The sequence below is a fragment of the Adiantum capillus-veneris genome, chromosome 13 (assembly GCF_014529385.1).
Source record: "Adiantum capillus-veneris isolate H3 chromosome 13, ASM1452938v2, whole genome shotgun sequence".
Taxonomy (NCBI): domain Eukaryota; kingdom Viridiplantae; phylum Streptophyta; class Polypodiopsida; order Polypodiales; family Pteridaceae; genus Adiantum; species Adiantum capillus-veneris.
In genome coordinates this window covers 107,744,511-107,764,706 of record NC_140943.1, presented here as the reverse complement: position 1 = coordinate 107,764,706, position 20,196 = coordinate 107,744,511, and the positions used below count along the sequence as shown (strand labels likewise).

Genomic DNA, 20,196 nt, shown 5'->3' with positions numbered 1-20,196 from the left:
GGGGGGGCGGGCTGCAGAGGGAGAGCACAAGGGGGGCGGGGTAGCAAGGGAGGGGGGGGGGGGGAGAGCACTGGGGTGCGGGGTAGAAGGGGAGAGCGCGAGGAGGGGGCGGGGCTACAACAGGGCAGCAGTGAGAGCTGAGCGCGAGGGTGCAGGGCAGCACAGAGAGAGAGAGAGAGAGAGAGAGAGAGAGAGAGAGAGAGAGAGAGAGAGAGAGAGAGAGAGAGAGAGAGAGAGAGAGAGAGAGATATGATGAAATGAAATGTTATATAACGTCTTCAAAAGGCCAAAATGACCTATGAGACCAAAGCGTTACAATGTGGTGAATCTGATACAAAGTCAGAGTAACAAAATGATAAAACAAAAGTACTATGGGATCCTAAAGTGGTAGGTGTGAACTAAGCAGCTAGCTGGGATAACTAAATCACAAGTCACAAGAAATCCAGCATCGGTCGTTGGCGGATCTCATCAATCTCCTCCATGGACAGTAGTCTGACCGGGCGTCGTGCATGTCGGGTCAAAGTGATCCGAATCCTCTGATGTAGCCTCCATCGATGCTGTGTAGTCCTCCGCAGTCGTGGGCTGGATCTCCCCAGCTCAGTGGCTTGATCGATCAATGTGCCTCTCGTGTGAGGTGACAAGATATGCTGTGGTAGTAGCTCCTCTGGGTGTCCAGTGTCTGCTCTAAAGAAGTCTGTGATGTGTCTCTGAGACTGGCTAACCTCTCCTCTCATTAGGCTCTCTCTGTGTCTGCGCAACTCGAGCAGGAACAAACCCAGGCATCTCTGATCCTCGTACCTCATGACTTTGGAGAGTGGTCCAAAGCTCTCTCTGAACAAGCAGTGGAAGCGGCCTCGTATCTCGTAGTAAACGGGGCAGTGGCATGTGTAGTGTAACTCTGTCTCAGGCTCCATGTCACACAGGGTGCATGTCCTGTCCTTTGCTGGCACTCCGCTGTATCTCTCGGTCTCGATCCGCAGCCGGTGTGAGGATGTGCGTAGTTGGCCAATGGCACACCGTATCCCATGAGACAGGTGGGTGCCCATGTATTTGGGCCTCGTCACAAAACCGTCCGCCGTAAGTTGGAGAAGATGCTCTTTGTAGAAAGCCATCTTCGTGCCCAACTTCTGTGCTGGCTGTATCCAGTCTCCCCAATGTCGAATGGGCTCTGGTCAATCTAGTCCTTGCTGCTTTCCTCAAAGAAAATGCTGGTCCACTAAAAAGCACCCCAAGGTAAGTGTAAGCTTCTGTATATTCCACTGTCTCCTGGCCATATGTGAATACGGGCGCTGACCTCCTGATCCACTGTGGGGTGGTATTAAAGACCATGACCTTGGTTTTACCAAGGTTGACAGACAAGCCACTCTCATGGGCAAACCTATGCAAAGCATCCAAGTGACGTTGCATCCCCTCTGGAGAGTCGGAGATCAACACAATATCATCAGCATATAACAATAGCGGAATCCATGTCCCTACCAGTGGTGCCCCTCTATCACCATCTCTCTCAATGTAGTCAGAAACGTCATTCACATACATACTAAATAGAGTAGGAGAGAGCGGGCATCCCTGCTTCACCCCAATAGTGGAGTGAACCGGTGTAGATAGACCCTCTGAGGTGCTTACATGCCCTACTGATCTGTACAATGCCATGATCCCCCAAAGGAGCTCTGTGGGTACTCCCATCTCCTGTTATCTGCGCATCAATCTAGCTCTGGGTACCGTGTCAAATGCTTTGCGGAAGTCCAGAAAGCTACAATAGATCCGTCTCCCACGGGATCTGCGTTCCTCGATGATGGCCCTGAGTGTCAAAATATGGTCAAGAGTGGAGAAACGTCTCCTGAACCCTGCCTGCCCAACATCACGCATTCCCTCCCTCTCTGCCCACCTACTCAGTTGCTGCTCAAGAATGGATGCGTACAACCGTGCCAATGTGTGTCCAATCATGATAGTGGGATAATTTCCAGGCTCCATAGGATCTCCTGACTTGAAGATAGGCACGATCGTAGACAGGCTCCAAGTATCAGGCAAGCCCTCACACATGGCATGGTTAAACATATCTGCTAGAAGCTCTGCTAGTAGATCTTTGGCATGCATGAAATGCTCAGCCATTAAGCCATCATGATCATATGCTCTCCCAATCCTCATCCTGTCAATGGCCTTCTTCACCATCTCAGCGGTGAAAAAGGCACATGTGTGTGGGCATGGATCGGGGGGTGGGGAAGGGGCTGCTGTCCAGAAACTGTGTCCATGCCTCACACGAGTCCTGACTCAAGAATAGCTGGTATAAATCCTGCTCTAGTCGAGCCAAAACTACCCTCTTCTTCCGCCGCACTAGGCGTCGGAAGTCAAGCTTTGACTGTCTGTGTGTGATGTCCCCCAAAAGCACTTCCCTATGAAGTCTAGCTCTAGTATGACGGCATTCCTCATTGTATCAGCTGCTTTGAGGCATGCTCCTAGAACGACGTCTCTGCTCAGGCTGTGTGTGTGGGTATGCCTCTGTTGCTACATCATGTAATGTCTGTGTCAGTATGGTAGTAAGCTCCTCCAGAGGTTGCCCCGGCTCCTCAGTGGATAGGCGCCTGTAAATCCCGTCTATGTATATAGAATCCGTCTCCCTCGTGAAGGTGTAGCGAGTAGGGGCTACTACCGGTGGAATGTGTGCTACATTGAATTGGAAAGAGATGGTCAGTGACACAATAGCATGATCCACTGCCACCCCCACAGGTCTAGGCCCAACTATGAGATCCTGTATACTAGATATGAGGCTTGGCTGTGCCATGACATAATCCACCGTGCTGGCTCCATGTGTGTGTCGAAAGCATGTGAAGCCTCCAGGATCGGGAAATCTCTGTAGGCCATTCAAGATGGCCAATCCATGTGCAGTCCCCATGTCTATCAAGTGTCGTCCATACTCAGTATTGTAAGGTGCAGCGGAATGAATGTTGTATTTTCTCAAGATTAGTGATCCTTATTGCTCAAGGTTCCTTTTAGTTCTTAGGGAAGGAGAGAGCCTTCCGTGGAAAGTGCTATGATCACGAACAAAGTGCGTGGATATATTGTGCGTGCAAGTGAATGAGATTGAGAGAAGGAGAGAAAAGAGATACGACACCCCACAGGTTGTAAAACCCTCCTCTGAAGGTCCCACTCTCGTCGGCGAGAGTGGTCTACTTTGATTGCACAAAGGTGTACAATGCGTATGCAATGGACTGATGCAATTGGTCTATGCCGACGACGACGACGGTGGTGACGACGACGACTTGATGGCTGAAATTTGAGCTCTTCTAATCGCTGAATTTCGGGACTGTTTCGGTGGCTGAAAATGACTGTTTTGGCTGCGTTTTTATGGCTGAAAATGGGGGAACATCTGCAACTATCTTGGGGCTGATCTGCTACTGTGTCATAGGCTGAAAACTGTGTGTATCTGCTGCGGTAATGGCTGAGAATAAAAAACGCTGATGTCCTTTGCTGCTAGCCGAAAACGCCAGGCTGTTCTGGATCAGGAAACCAAAACGCTGATGTGCTCTGCTGCTTGCAAAAACGCTACTGCTGATGTGGGAAAAAACGCTAGGGCTGAATGGTGCTGGGGGGCGATCATGCAAGGGATCAGCTGATGCCGGCGGGAACTGCAATGGAAAACTCTGGCTGATGCTGAGAAAACGCTGAGGATGGGAACTTGCCCGGCGAGGATGGGATCCAAAAACGCTGGGGGTGCTGGCAGGTACTGTTGAGAAGTTGCCTGTTGAGCGGGAAGCTCCTGCTACCTCTTCTGCCAGAAAGTGCTAACTTGGGTTTGCTTATATATTAACTTAGCAAAATTGTCCTACCTACTTTTGTTGGAAAGTCACTTAAAAATAATAAGTGAAAATAACCAAAAATAGAAAAATAGGCTAAATGCATTGGAAAATTCCCATGACTGAATCTGTTGGATTCTGAAGGGAATACTGATGATCATGCTGTGTGCAACCGGAGGATATGCATCTACAGTCAGTGACTTGGCATGCACGGTCTACAATAGACTCACAAAAGTGCCAGATCACTGTTAATCTAAACTGATTGGACTGATTGAGCCCTGCTGTGGTGTAGCTTGTCCACGGACACATAGGGTTGGGATGTGTCACGTGACATCCCCTCCTTTTCAAAGTGAGGTACTGGTACCGAATTGTATGGCGTCAAGGGAGATCGCCAAAAGCATCTGGAATCCTGGAAGGGATTCTTCGCCGGCCCACTCTGATGTGTGGGTCGTGCGGTACTTGAACTTCATAAAGGTCTGCAACGCTTGCTTCTTTGGGCAGCGCCGAAAGCGACACAAAGTCTTCTGAATCTCCTTCCTTGCTTCAACTTTGTCTAGAGTCCTGCTTCTTCCGTCTTCAAGAATCTCCATGGCTGAAAATTCCTGAAACCATCTCCAACACAAAACCATGAACATACCCATTCCATGTAAAGTGAAGGAAAAAAATCTCGTCCTCTCTAAAGCCGGTGTATGCAATGTAGATGAACATAGAGACGGAGTGACAACCCGTTCATCAAACACATGCAAACAATGCGATCGAATCTTTTCTGTTTGATCGAAATCAATCAACTGTGGCAAATCACAATGGAAATGCCCGTGCTTGGTCCTCATACTATCATGTGCTCTTTCGGAAACTGTGTCATGCCAAGGAAGAGACATGGAATGCGACTTCCTTACATACAACTTTTTTAGTTTGTCATGAACAATCCGCATACATTCGTGCTCATCCATGAGAGAAACGTGCTCAACATACAATATGTCATGCCTAGGAAAAGGGATTACATAACGATGCTGACTAAAATATAGGAACCCGTCACGAATGAAACACTCGAACAATGCGTGCGTATCAATCATGCGAACACATAATACTTCCTGTGAGGGTTCTTTGGACCAAGGCTCGAGAGCCAAGATCGGTTCGTCGTGAATGATCGAATCGTCCAGTGGGGGTTCTTTGGACCTCGACTCGAAAGCCAAGATCGGTTCTTCGTGATTGATCGAATCTACAACGAGGTTAGCTTCGCTAGAAAAAGCATCCACTAACACATCATCCTTGTGAACAATCACATCATCTTCATGCAACTCATCATGCTTGTGAGAAATCACATCTTGATCATGCAAATCATCATGCTTGTCATTGTCATCCAAATCATCATGCAAATCATTATCCTTCAAATCATCATGCTTCTCATAATCATGCAAATCCTGTGTGTCATGTTGTGGAGAAAGAGAGACTGAGAGAATCTCCTTATCCTGAATCCTTTCAACCTTGTCTTGCATATTAGCAATGAGAGATTGATAAGGAGCAATGTCCACTCCATGAAAGACAATAGGAGAATCACTTTTGGCATTGAGAGTTATAGTGTTAGCCTCAAAATCAATGAGAGCGTTAGTCTCACGAAACCATCGAATGCCCAAAATCATATCACATCGTGAGAGAGGAGAAACAACAAATCTTCTAGCGAAGGCCGTCTGTTGAATTGCAAACAACACATCAAGGCATTCCTCTGTGATGAGAGCGTCCATACTGGGATGAAAGCCAGAGACCTCGATAGGAGATCTCGGACTAACCTCGAGGCGGGCTCTCTCAACAAGAGAGGAACTGATCACATCATGCATACTATCTGGGTCAAACAATATGACAAAACGGTGCCCCGACGTACGACCATAACATTTAATGAGAGAATCATCAATGGAAGGGTCCTGAGAAACTTTGGGCACACACGTGTTATCATTCATTGCATTGACAAATGTAGTGGGTGCTGTGGGTTCTTTAGATTCATTCGATTCAAGTTTAGGACATGTTCTTTTTATGTGACCCTTAATGTGACAATGAAAACAATGACCTTACTTAGAATAAGTGCTTTGTTCTTCCGACGTGATGTATCCTCCCACAATTCCTTGTGCTACCTTTTCATCTGGAGTAAGCTTAGGTAGATTCACTGAATTTTGTAGCTGTCTGAAGGCCTGCGATTTCTGATTTTGGGCGGACCGTCTGTTGCTGCTGTACCTTCTACTGCTGTACTTTCTGTTGTTGTACTTTCTGCTGTTGCTGTACCTGCGGGGTGGGGGGCGGGTCTGTGGGCAGCAGTTGGCTTCTTTAGTGGGTCAGCGCGCAGGTCCAGCAGTGGGCTTCTTCAGAGGACAGCGCGCAGGTGCAGACAGCGTAGAGAGAGAGATAGAAGAAAGAAAAGAAAGAAAGCTTTTTTGCTAGAGGCCGAAGTCGGTCTGTGAGATGGAACGGTTTACATGAGCATGAGAGAGAGAGAGAGAGAGAGAGAGAGAGAGAGAGAGAGAGAGAGAGAATGAAATGTTATATTAACGTCTTCAAAAAGGACAGAATGACCTATAAGACCAAACTGATACAAAAGTGGTGAATCTGTTACAATGTCTGGGTACCTTAGTACTAAAGTACTAAGTGTGAAAAGTGTGAAAGTGTGAAAATAAATGTGAAAAACTAAATACAGAGTATTAAATAAACTTCTTAGGAGCATTCTGGGTGTTTGGCTAGAATGCTTCTAATCCTTTGTTGTAGTCTCCTCCGGTGAAGTGTGCTTCTGCATCTCGGTCGTGGTCGTCTCGATTTTCTAAACTCAATCGCCCTGTCAATGAGGGTGCCTTTGGTATGAATGTGGGTACTCCTTTGTGCTGGCTGCTGGCCTCTTGCTTCTCCTTCCACTCCTGCTTCTCTCGATCCGAAGAAATCTGTGATCTGCCTCTGAGGCTGTAGCGCTCTTTGTCTTCTCATTAGATTATCCCTGTGCCGATGTAGTTCCAGTAGTTACAAGCATAAGCATCTTTGATCTTGGTGTTGCATGACTCTATCTAGAGGTCCAAAGCCTTCTTTAAATAGGCAAAGGAAACGCCCACGTATCTCATAGTATACGGTGCAATGGCATATGTAGTGTAATTCTGTCTCCGGCTCCATTCCACATAACTTGCAAATTCTGCTCTCAGTTGGGATTCCCCTAAATCTGCCAAATTCAATTTCCAGCTGGTGTGAGGATGTATGAATCTGACCAATGGCATATGTAGTGTAATTCTGTCTCCGGCTCCATTCCACATAACTTGCAAATTCTGCTCTCAGGTGGGATTCCCCTAAATCTGCCAAATTCAATTTCCGGCTGGTGTGAGGATGTATGAATCTGACCAATAGCACATCTCAAACCATGAGACAGGTGGGTATCCATGTAGCTCGGGCGAATCACAAATCCATCTTCAGATAGCTGTAGGAAGCTTTCTTTGTAGTCGGCCATCTTCGTGCCCAATTCTTGTGTAGGGTCTACCCATGTCCTCTTAGTATCCAACTGTATAAGATCCTGACGGATGATGTTATTAATCTGCGTTCGTGTAATTGCCAGTGATGGAGCCTCAAGAGAGTATTGGAAGGGGGGTAATCTTTCCATACTGAACCCGTGTCTCTGAAACCACGAGGACAGTTGCGCATACCAGCATGATGTATCCCCTTTCATTGCTAATTGTCGAGAGGATTCGAGGGCCAATCTAGTATATCGGCAATTATTTGTATCCCACAAACCATGTATCTGGTAAGAGCTTCAATTTCTATCGGAGGGGCAGCTAGTTCCGCTCGGGTAATCGCGTGTGGTACGGAGGCCTTGGCTCTAATCATTCGGGAAATCATAGATACCAAAGGTCTCTCCATTGACTTCCAATTATCCTGATCCACAGATGGTCCCCAAATCTGGACCCCATAAAGCATAGCCGAAGCCACCACAGTATCAAAGAGCCAAAGTTTTGTTCGTGGTTCCTGAAATTGCACTTGTGAACACATCCTCTCCAACCCTCTCAAGGCCGCAGAGGCTCTAGACAATCTAGCATCCGCTGCTTTCTTAAGAGTAAACTTCGGTCCTGCAAATACCACACCAAGGTATGTGTGTGCATCTGTGTACTCTACTGTATCCTGGCCATATGCAAATGTAGGTGCCAATCTCCTAACCCACTGCGGTGTGGTGTTAAACTCCATAACTTTGGTTTTACCCAAGTTTACTGACAGTCCATTGTCCTCCGCGAATTTATGTAATGCATCTAGCTGCCTCTGCATTCCATCTGGTGATTCTGCTATCAATACAATATCATCTGCATACAACAACAAAGGGATCCATGACCCTGCAATCTGAGCAACTCTGTCACTCTCTCTATCAATGTAATCTGATACCTCATCTATATACATACCAAATAAAGTAGGGGACAGTGGGCAACCTTGCTTTACTCCAACGGTGGAATGAACAATGTTGGAATCCCCTTCTGGAGTACGTACATAACTAGTTACTGACCCGTATAAGGTCATGATCCCCCAAATAATCTCTTTGGGGACCCCTAACTCTTGCATCCTGCGCATCAATCTGGCCCTTGGTACTGTATCAAAAGCTTTCCGAAAATCCACAAAGCAACAATACATCCTTCTCCCGCTTGCTCTTCCTTCCTCAATAATGGCTCTGAGCGTAAGAATATGATCTAAAGTGGAATAACCCCTCCTGAATCCAGCTTGTCCTGTTGCCCTTATGCCCTCATTCTCTGCCCATCTACTCAATTTTTGTTCAAGAATGGATGCGTACAGTCGGGTCAATGTGTGACCTACCATAATGGTACGGTAGTTCCGAGGTATCATAGGATCCCCTGACTTGAAAATAGGTACGATAGTAGATAATTTCCAAGATTCAGGTAATCCTTCACACATGACCCGATTAAACAGACGAGCAAGGACTTCTGAAAGTAGATCCCTGGCATGGATCAGATGTTCTGCTATTAAACCCTCATGATCATATGCTCTTCTTGTCTTCATCTTATCAATGGCTTTTTCCACCATTTCCGTAGTAAAGAAAGTACTAGTAGCAGGGCATGGCTCTAGCGGATCTGGTAATGGAGGCTGTCCAGATACCATATATAATGATGTTACATATTGACCCCAAATCTCAGGAGTAGTAATTGTCGGAGGCGATGAGTGCTCGTGAAATAAACGCCAGGCCTCATGTGAGTCCTGACTCAAGAAGAGCTGATATAAATCCTTCTCAAGTTTGGCTAAAAATGCCCTTTTCTTGTGACGTACTATACGCCGAAGAGCAATCCGAGACTGCTTATATGTGATGATCCCAAGTGTAAGCTCTTTCTGGACCTAGGTTCTCGTCTCTCTGCATTCCTTGTCGTACCAACTGTTTTGAGGCATGTTCCCAGATCCTCTCTTCTGATCAGGTTGAGTATGTAGGTATGCCTCTTGTGCTGCTCCATGTAGTATATCTGTTAGCTGAGAAGTAATCTCCTCTACAATATATACTGGCTCGGCTGCCCACATCCTATTATAGATCTTTTCCACATAGATTGAATCAGTCTCTGGCGTGAAAGTATATCTTGTGTCTTCTTCCTTTGTACTTGAGAGGCATTGTATTGGAAGGAGATTGATAAGGTCAAGAGAGCATGATCCACTGCAATCCCAACCGGTCTAGGTCCCACCTTAAAGTCCTCGATACTAGAAATAAAGCTTGGTGAAGTCATGACATAATCCACTGTACTGGCCCCATGCCTGTGCGTGAAGCATGTGAATCCCCCAGATAAAGGGAAATTCTCTAGACCATTAAGTATGGCCAAACTATGTATAGTTGCCATCTCCATGAGATGTCTCCCATATTCAGTGTGTTCTTTATCCTGTGAGTTTCTAGTAAGCCCCTTCTGTGATAAATCCACTTCTCTCAGCATTTCCTCAGAAGTATCATAGAATACTGAGAGAGAGAAATGTTATATTAACGCCACAATGACCTATGAGACCCGAAGTTACAAAGTGGTGGATCTGATACAAAGTCAGAGTAAGAGAATAACCTAACAACAGTACAAAACAAAGATATATACTATTGGGTCCTAAGTTGGTCGATGTGAGCCAGGCAAAAGACTAAGCAGAGTAATGGGCGGCTTGTTGGGATAGCTGAATCACAAGAGATCTAGCATCGGTCGTTGGCGAATCTCATCAATTTCCTCCATGGTTAGTAGTCTAACCGGGCGTCGTGTATGCCTGGCCAGCGTGCTCCGAATTTTCTGTCGTAGCCTTCGTCGATGCTGTGTAGTTCTTTGCAGGCGCGGGCGCCTGGATTTCCCCAATTCAATTGCTCGGTCAATTAGTGTGCCTCTGGTGTGAGACGGGGGGGAGCTCTGCTGTGGGAGTGGCTCTTGCGGCTGTTCCGTGTCTGCTCTGAAGAAGTTTGTGATCCGTCTTTGAGACTAGCTAGCCTCGCCATTCATCAGGCTATCTCTGTGTCTGCGCAGCTCGAGCAAGAACAAACCCAAGCATCTCTGATTTTCGTATCCCATGACTCTTGAGAGTGGTCCAAAACCTTCTCTGAACAAGCAATGGAAGCGGCCTCGTATCTCGTAGTAGACGGGGCAGCGGCATGTATAGTGTAGCTTTGTCTCAGGTTCCATGTTACACGAGGGGCATGTCCTGTCCTCTGCTGGTACTCCGCTGTATCTCCCAGTCTCAATCCGCAACTGGTGAGAAGATGTGCGTAACTGGCCAATAGCACATCGTATCCCATGAGATAAGTGGGTATCCATGTATCTGGGTCTCGCCACAAAACCATCTTCTGTAAGTTGGAGGAGGTGGTCTGTGTAGAAAGCCATCTTCGTGCCCAATTCCTGTGTTGGTTGTATCCATGTCTTCCTGGTGTTTAGCTGGGTCAGGTCTTGGCGGATGAGCATGGTGATCTCTGACTTTGTAAGAGTGAGAGATGGTGCATCCAATGAGTACTGGAATGGTGGCCGCCTGTCTATGTTGAACCCATGTGCCTGAAACCATGATGTCATCTCCCCATGCCAGCATGTTGTATCTCCTTGTATGGCTAGCTGTCGAGAGGATTCAAGTGCTATGCGAGCATATCTGTCTCTAGGAAGTGCCCATGTGCGGTTTATGAAGGAGATTGATCTGGTGAGCGCCTCCATCACAAGTGGGGGGGCCGCTAGCTCTGCTCGAATAATGGCCCGTGGTACTGATGCCTTGGCTCTAATGAGCCGCGAGATGATAGAGACGAGAGGTTTCTCCATGTTCCCCCATCCATCTGAGCGACCCGGCCTCCCGTGGTGATCCAGTGAAGGTCTCCATATCTCGGTTCCATAGAGCAATGCTGAAGCCACCAAGGTGTCAAAGAGCCAGAGCTTCGTCCGAGGCTCCTGAAATTGAACATGTGAACACATCCTCTCTAATCTACCCAATGCTGCGTGGGCTCTAGTAAGTCTGGTCTCTGCTGCTCTTTTGAGTGAGAATGCAGGTCCGCTAAAAACCACTCCAAGGTAGGTGTAAGCGTCTTTGTACTCCACAGTCCCCTGGCCGTATGTGAATGTAGGTGCTGACCTCCTGATCCACTGTGGGGTGGTATTAAACACCATAACCTTGGTTTTACCCAGGTTGACAGACAAACCACTTTCGTGGGCAAACGTATGCAAAGCATCCAATTGACGTTGCATTCCTTCTGGGGATTCGGAGAGCAACACTATGTCATCAGCATATAACAAAAGTGGAATCCATGTCCCTGCCAACTGAGCCCCTTTATCCCCATCGCTGTCAATGTAGTCAGAAACCTCATCCACATGCATACCGAAAAGAGTAGGAGAGAGCGGGCAGCCGTGCTTCACCCCAATAGTGGAGTAAACCGGTGTAGAAAGTCCCTCCGGGGTGCGTACATGCCCTACTACTGATCTGTACAATGCCATGATCCCCCAAATGAGTTCTGTGGGTACTCCCATTTCTTGTAGTCTGCGCATGAGTCTAGCTCTGGGTACCGTGTCGAAAGCTTTGCGGAAGTCCACAAAGCTACAATAGATCCGTCTCCCATGAGATCTGCCTTCTTCGATGATGGCCCTGAGTGTTAGGATATGGTCAAGAGTAGAGAAGCCTCTCCTGAATCCTGCTTGCACGTATCCCTTCCCTCTCTGCCCATCTACTCAGCTGTTGCTCCAGAATGGATGCATACAACCCTGCCAGTGTGTGCCCAATCATAATAGTGCGGTAATTCCCAGGCTCCATGGGGTCTCCTGATTTGAAGATAGGTACGATCGTAGATAGGCTCCACGTGTCCGGTAGGCCCTCACACATGGCACGGTTAAACATAACTGCTAGAAGCTCTGCTAGTAGGTCTTTGGCATGCATGAAATGCTCAGCGACTAGGCCATCATGATCATATGCTCTCCCAGTCTTCATCCTATCAATAGCTTTCTTCACCATCTCAGCGGTGAAAAAGACACATGCGTGTGGACATGGATCGGGGGGGTTGGGGAGGGGCGGCTGTCCAGGTAATGTGTACAAAGATGATGCGTACTGCCCCAGGTCTCTGTGGAGGAAATAGCGGGGGGGGGGGGGGGGGGGGGGGGGGACTTCTCATGAAAGAGCCGCCACGCCTCATGCGAGTCCTGACTCAAGAATAACTGATATAGATCCTGCTCGAGTCGAGCCAAAAAAGCCCTCTTCTTCGGCCGCACCAGGCGTCGGAAGTCAATCTGTGATTGACGTCCCCCAACAACACCTCCCTCTGAAGTCTGGCTCTAGTCTGGCGGCACTCCTCATCGTACCAGCTGTTCTGAGGCATGCTCCCTGATCGGCGGCTCTGCTCAGGCTGGGTGTGTGGGTATGCTTCTGCTGCTGCCTCATGTAATGTCTGTGTCAGTATAGTAGTTAGCTCTTCCAGAGGTCGCCCCGGGTCCTCAGTGCATAGGCGTTTGTATATTCTGTCCATGTATACAGAATCCGTCTCCCGTGTGAATGTGTAGCGAGTAGGGGCTGCTACTCGTGGCCTGTGTGCTACACTGAACTGGAAGGAGATGGTCATCGACACCAGAGCATGATCCACCGCCACCCGATCGGTCTGGGTTCAACTGTGAGATCCTGGATACTAGAGATGAGATTCGGCTGTGCCATGACATAGTCTACTGTGCTGGCTCCATGTCTGTGTGGGAAGCATGTAAAACTTCCCGAAGCAGGAAATCTCTGTAGGCCGTTCAAGATGGCCAGTCCATGTGCAGTACCCATGTCTATCAGGTGTTGCCCATACTCAGTACATTCCACATCGTGTGATAGTCTGGAAAGGCCCGTCTCTACAACATCTAGCTCTCTTAGCATCTCCTCTGAAGTATCATAAAACACTGCCTGGTGATGGGCAGTCCTAGCATTGAAGTCCCCTAGGATGATAATGTCACCGTCCCTAGAGAACTCCCATATGTCATCATCCAAAATAGAGAAAGGGACTGGGTGATGCATAAACTGATGTACTCGGGGGAAAGTAGCAAATAGCTAGATAGAGGTATCTGCCTGTCTCTGCTTTCAGTCGCACCCACATGTACCTAGCCTGCTCGTCCCTGCGTGCTATATGTATCAGTGGCTGCAGATCCTCTCTAAATAACACTGCCGCTCCCCCCGAGCCCCGCCCTCTGTGCTCTGAGCGTGTCTCCTGTCTGTAGGCTGTTTCCCACCTGTATCCACTGATGTGAGGCATGGATTGCCGTGGGGCCTCGTGTGTCTCATAGTAAAAGATGATGTCTCTTCTAGTAAAGCTATCCTCAAAGGCACCCACATCAAGACGCATAGATCCATTGCAGTTCCAGGCAGCTACTTTGAGTGTGGTCCCATAAGTCTCGCACCGTCATGTGTAGCGTCGTTCTAGTATTACCACTTTTCCGTCTCGGTAAAAAGCGATCTTGCCTTTTTCCCTTGTCGCTCTAATCTCCGGCATTACTTCCTGCATATGAGCGATTTGGGAGAGGGTTAGATCATCCCCGAGAAAGATGCCAGTCTCTTTAAGAGTTGGTCTTTTCTTCAAGAATGACTTCTTTGCTTCCATGGAGGGGAAACGGAGGATGAGTGCTCTTTCTTTTGAGGTTTCTCCACTGCTTCCATTTTTTTTTATATTGCCCACTCTCCATGCCCTTGTGTGCGTTGGCTCATGAATCCCCATCAGGGCTGTGAGTTCTTTTACTTCTTCGTCCACATTGCCTTTGTCTTTAAGACCGCAAATTCTCACATGTAAAGCGTGCACCCTTCTCCTCTGCTCCTCCTCTAGTGTCTGATTAATGATGATGTTGGGTGTGGGCGTGGGCGTTATGTCCTTGCCTTTTCCTTTCTTGGCCACCTTGATCCATTTCTCGGCTTCGTCCGCCTTCTGTTGAGTTTTGGTAAGAACATCCACCCAAGAAGTCGTCATTTCTTTATGCTGCTCTTCTCCTTTGATGGCCCGTACTTGCTCCTTTATCGTGTTGATTTCTTCGATTACTGAGGGTTGGAGTTCGCCCTCTTCCAGTGTGTTTCTTGATCGTGCTTCGACGAGCTCTTTCTTGAGGGACGCGATCTCTTCCTCTTGGGTCGTCACTCGGTCTTCTAGCGTGCTTATCTTGCTCTCTTGGATCAGCACGCGTCCTTCGAGTATGTTTATTGTGCCCCAGAGGTTGTGGTTCATCTTGGTCATGATCTCCGTCATCTCCTCTTTGCATTTTTGAATGGCATCCTCTAGGGGGTCGGCTTTATCGTTCATCTTCCTCATGCTTGATCGTCGTCCGCAAGGGAGTTAGGTGTACGTGTGCACCCACCCTCGCAGCGGGCGCGGCGGCTGGGAGTCATTGGATGTACGTGTGCACCCACATTGGCGGTGATCGCGACGAGTGGTGGAGCGCGAGGCGGTGTGGCCAGGTGCCCTCAATATGCTCAGCTATGTGTGTGTGTGTGTCTCGAAAACAAAAGTGAAGGAGGGGAGGGGGGGGGGGGGGGAGGGGGGGGTAGAGTATGGTATAAATGAAATGAAATGTTATATTAAAGTATTAAATTAAATTAAATATTAAATTAATGTTATATTAAAGTCTTCAAAAGGCCATAATGACCTATGAGGCCCGAGAGTTACATGGTGGTGGGGGCGGGGTTTTTTTTTATAAATAAAATAAAATAAAAAATAAAAATTTAAAGACCTCCTACGCGTAGAAGAAGAGAGGGAGACATCCTACGAGTAAAAGAGGGGGGGAACCCTACGCGTAGAAGAAAAAGGGGGGGGGGGGACGCTCTACGCGTAGAAAAAGGGGGATAGGGGATGCTCTACGCGTAGAAGAAAAGAGGGAGGGGGGGGGGGGGGGGGGGGGGATGCCATACGCGGGGAGCGTGGGAGCGGGGTGTAGCGCAGTTGTAGGCGGAGCGGGGCGGGGGGGGGGGGGGGGGGGGGGCGAGGTTGCAGAGGCAGCGCAGGGGGGGGGGGGGGGGGGGGGGGGGGGGGGGGCAGCACCGCGTGCAAGTGCAGCAGCAGCAGGGCGCGCGAGGGCATAGCAGCAGCGCGCGTTGGAGCAGAGCAGCAGCAGAGAGAGAGAGAGAGAGAGAGAGAGAGAGAGAGAGAGGAGAGAGAGAGAGAGAGAGAGAGAGAGAGAAATGAAATGTTATATTAACGTCTTCAAAAGGCCATAATGACCTATGAGACTCGAAAGTTACAAAGTGGTGGATCTGATACAAAGTCAGAGTAACAAAATAACCTAATAACCTACCAACAATACAAAACAAAGATATATACTATGGGGTCCTAAGCTGGTCGATGTGAGCCAAGCAACAAATTAAACAAAAAATGGGCGGCTTGTTGGGATAGCTGAATCACAACAAACCCAGACATCTCTGATCTTCGTATCCCATGACTCTTGAGAGTGGTCCAAAACCCTCTCTGAACAGGCAGTGGAATCGGCCTCGTATCTCGTAGTAGACGGGGCAGCGGCATGTATAGTGTAGCTCTGTCTCAGGTTCCATGTTACACAAGGGGCATGTCCTGTCTTCTGCTGGTACTCCGTTGTCCCAGTTTCAATCTGCAACTGGTGACAGGATGTGCGTAACTGGCCAATAGCACATCGTATCCCATGAGACAAGTGGGTATCCATATATTTGGGTCTCGTCCCAAAACCATCTTTCGTAAGCTGGAGAAGGTGGTCTCTGTAGAAAGCCATCTTCGTGCCGAATTCCTGTATTGGTTGTATCCATGTCCTCCTGGTGTCTAGCTGGGTCAGGTCTTGGCGGATGAGCTTGGTGATCTCTGACTGTGTAAGAGTGAGAGATGGTGCATCCAATAAGTAATGGAGTGGTGGCAGCCTGTCGATGCTGAACCCATGTGCCTGAAACCATGATGTCATCTCCCCATACCAGCATGTTGTATCTCCTTGTATGGCTAACTGTCGAGAGGATTCAAGTGCTATGCGAGCATATCTGTTTCTAGGAAGTTCCCATGTGCGGCTTATGAAGGAGACTGATCTGGTGAGCGCCTCCACCACTAGTGGGGGGGCCGCTAGCTCTGCTCGGATAATGGCTCGTGGTACTGATGCCTTGGCTCTAATGAGCCGCGAGATCATAGAGACGAGAGGTTTCTCCATGTTCCCCCAACCGCCTGTGCGACCCTGCCTCCCGTGGTGATCCAGTGAAGGTCCCCATATCTCGGTTCCATAAAGCAATGTTGAAGCCACCAAGGTGTCAAAGAGCCAGAGCTTCGTCCGGGGCTCCTGAAACTGAACCTGCGAACACATCCTTTCCAATCTACCCAATGCTGCGTGGGCTCTAGTAAGTCTGGTCTCAGCTGCTCTTCTGAGTGAGAATGCAGGTCCTCTGAAAACCACTCCAAGGTAAGTGTAAGCGTCTGTGTACTCCACAGTCTCCTGGCCGTATGTGAATGTAGGTGCTGACCTCCTGATCCACTGTGGAGAGAGAGAGAGAGAGAGAGAGAGAGAGAGAGAGAGAGAGAGAGAGAGAGAGAGAGAGAGAGAGAGAGAGAGAGAGAGGAGAGAAGAGAGAGAGAGAGAGAAAGAAAGAAAGATTTTTAACGTCTATGTCAGGCCGAAATCGGCCTATGAGACAAATCAAATGTACATGGTGTGTATGTCATCCGTCTATCGGAATGACAAATGAAACAAAACTGATACAAAACTGAACTGAATGTAGGTAGTGGGTATCTGAGGAGGGATGGAGCTCTATCTCTAGGGGTATATGCATGTCTATATGCTCAAGGTAGTACAATCATGAGAATGCATCAAGCTATCTAGCTCCATCCTGTACTAATGGGGGGATGTAAGATGTGGTACATGGGCGGGTCTGGTGCCAAGGCTGCCCGGATGAAAGTTGTCGGGTCGGCCTCATCTGGGCCACTCGCTCCTCAGTGGCACGGCGCTCCCGGGCTCGGATCTCCTCGATCTGTCGGTGGTGGGGAGCGCGCGCCCCTGTAGCCTGTGACTCGTGGTCGTCGTCTAGCTCGGCTCACCTCCGCCTGTGGGAGTGTCACTCCCTCTGAGTGTCTGGTGGGGGAGGGGCGGTAATCCTCTGAAAGAAGTCTGTGAGCTGCGACTGTCTCCCCTCTGTCTGTGTAGCTGTGTGTGGCTGTAGTAGTGTGTCCCGATGGCTCTGTATCTCTAGTAAGAACCGTCCGAGCTGTCTCTGATCCGAGAGTCCATGATCTCTCGGAGAGTGGGCTGTCCTCTGAATAGGGCTCAAACCTGCCTCTGATCTCAGTGTATGCTCTGCATCTACATACAAAGTGCTCCTCACTCTCCACCTCCTCTGTGCAGGCTCTGCAGACGCGCTCCTCCCTGGGGACCCAGTATGTCTCCCGATCTCAATCTCTAACCTGTGTGAAGCCACTCTCAGCTGACCAATCGCCACCCGTGAGCTATGTGGCATATATGTGTCCATGTAGCGTGGTCTCTGTATGAACCCCCCAGACAATATGGTGAGAAACTGGTCTCTGTAATCTGACCTCCTCGTCCCTAAGCCAGGTGACTCCAGACTCTCCTAGTGTATAGCTGCCACAGATCCTGTCTCAGTACCAAGTTCCTCTCACTGCGAGAGAGGTGAACATATGGTGAGTGGGGGTCGTACTGGAAAGGTGGTAGGCTCTCCATGTCAAGACCGTGTCCCTCAAACCATGCTCTGACCTGTGAGTACCATGCTCTCTCATGCCCACTCTCTGATAGCTGTATAGCTGCCTCAAATGCTCTACGAGTAAGTCTGTCAGGAGGTAGCTCTCTCATCCTCTGGATGAAGCAGACTGTCTGGAATAGTGCCTCTACACCATGGGTGGTGTGGCGAGCTCGGCTCTAATAATGTCATGTGGCACTGTCTTCTTGCTGCGGAGCAAGCGTGAGATCATACATATCTGTGGCCTCTCAAGCTGTGTCCACTGGTCAGCTGTCAATCCTGGTGCCCATACTGCCGCCGAGTACATCAAGGCCGGGGTGACTAAGGTGTCGAAAAGCCACCCCTTCGTGCGGGGTTCCTGAAGTGTGCCTGGTGGCATCTCCGCTCTAGCATGGCCAGAGCTGCATATCCTCGGGTGAGCCTGTCAGCAGCAGCCTGCCTCATAGTGAAGGGTCCTGGTAGGCTGGTGAATGTGATGCCAAGGTAGACATAGGGGTGGACTACATCAATCTGTCCTCTGCTGCTGTGAAGGTGGCAGGCTCTCACTGCACTGGATGTGTGAAAGATCATAACCTTGGTTTTGCCAAGGTTCACAGTCACCCCCTGTGTGTGTGCTGAATTCGTCCAAGGCCTCAAGATGGCGTTGCAAGCCCTCGGGTGACTCTGAAATCACACAAATATCATCAGCATATAACATGATGTGGACCGGAGTACCTGCCAAGTCGTCTCCCTCTCCCCTGCTCGCAGTATTGTAGTCGGGAGATCTCGTCGATGTAGAGAGAGAGAGAGAGGAGAGAGAGAGAAGAGAGAGAGAGAGAGAGAGAGAGAGAGAGAGAGAGAGAGAGAGAGAGAGAGAGAGAGAGGTTTGTTCTTGTTTCAGATCCAGGGTTATGAGACTCAATTACTCTGGATTCTACACAATTGTTTTGGAAAGGGGAGATGAAATCATATCAGTTGCCACAATCAGGTAGTCTAGTTGGTCACAAAGTTACTTGTGGTTTGTGCCTTTCAATGTCCAGAACTGACTTGTGTAGAGTCTTCATTGCTGTGCCCTGTTATAGAGTACATGGGGCCAGGCTCGCTGAGATGCCTCTTGTTGGTACGCGATATCAGTATCGTAGGCAAGGAATGTGCCGCCGCTTGATGCATGCTCTTGAAGAGGTTAATTCAAAATCCGTTATGTTCCATGCTTTTTTCTCTTCCTTTGCAGATGATTGAAGCTAAACTTTTGCTACTGCCAGATGCTGAGAAGTATCGGAGTTGAAAAATTGATACTGCCTGCAGTTCCTGAGCTACTGGATACCTGGATGGGTGCTTTCAGGTTTATGAAGTTGAGTCCTCAAGAGCAACGGGAGCTGAGTAAATTGAGCTTGATGACTTTTCCTGGCACTACTCTCCTCCAGAAATATTTGCCAGCAGGCACTCAAGCTAATGGGTCTGCGTGTTTGCCTTACTTCGTCAATAAAGTTGGCCATAATCAGAGTCCCCCATTCAAATCAATTGAAGCCTTTTTAAGTATGGCTCGTGCATCGTTGGACAGCAGTGCTTTAGATGATGGGAAGGCTTCCTTGGCAGGAGCCCATTCTGGTGAGGGCTCTTCTGCAAAACCTGATGTTGGCAAAAATATTCCACAGTCAGTTGGTTCATTCATGTCAGCTGATCCTCAAACTCCTGTGACCCTTGAAGCTTCAAAAAGCAAGAATCGGCTCAAGAGTGCTCACCTTGAAAGGTAACAGTAGCAAAATTTTTCTAATCATTGGTTTCTTGTATGAAATTTTTAACGACATGATAAAGTTTTTCCTATCATCAGAGTGTATCTTTAAAGACTCGAGGCTTAATGGTATCTGGTTGTCTTATATACCTGGATACTCAAATACAGCTTTACTCATGTCCAGGGTTGATTTCTATTGGGAACCCTTGACCGTCAAATTTCGAAGATTTTGTACTGTTTTCTGATACATTTTCTAAAGGGTAGCTCAGATCCTTATTGTTAAATATGGCTAAATAAATAAATAAATAAAGTTATATGTACATTCCCAGTGTATGTATGTCCTTCTATGTATGTAAGTACGTCTCTATCTGTGTTTGTGAGGCCTGTGCATGTGTGCATTCGTGTGCACTCTGTGTAAGTATGTATGGATATGAGAACATACACATAATAATTTTCTGTGTGTTTGTGGTCTGTGTACATGCGTGTATGTAAAATTATGTATGAGTGTGCATGCTTGGACGTACGCATGTGGGTCCTGGTACAGCTGCACACTGTAGAGCACTGTCATTCTAA

General features: G+C 48.4%; 1 protein-coding gene across 4 annotated transcripts in view; it reads left to right on the top strand.

Annotated features, from left to right (window-relative positions):
- The window catches only part of LOC147444605 (uncharacterized), a 72,024-nt gene that overhangs the window by 23,536 nt on the left and 28,292 nt on the right, over positions 1-20,196 (top strand). For all 4 annotated transcript variants that reach the window (XM_086527151.1, XM_086527153.1, XM_086527154.1 and 1 more), the window contains exons 6-8: positions 18,793-18,879; positions 18,974-19,073; positions 19,154-19,641. In XM_086527151.1, the coding sequence (XP_086383277.1) occupies positions 18,793-18,879; positions 18,974-19,073; positions 19,154-19,641 (675 nt within the window). The remainder of the gene's footprint in view (positions 1-18,792; positions 18,880-18,973; positions 19,074-19,153; positions 19,642-20,196) is intronic.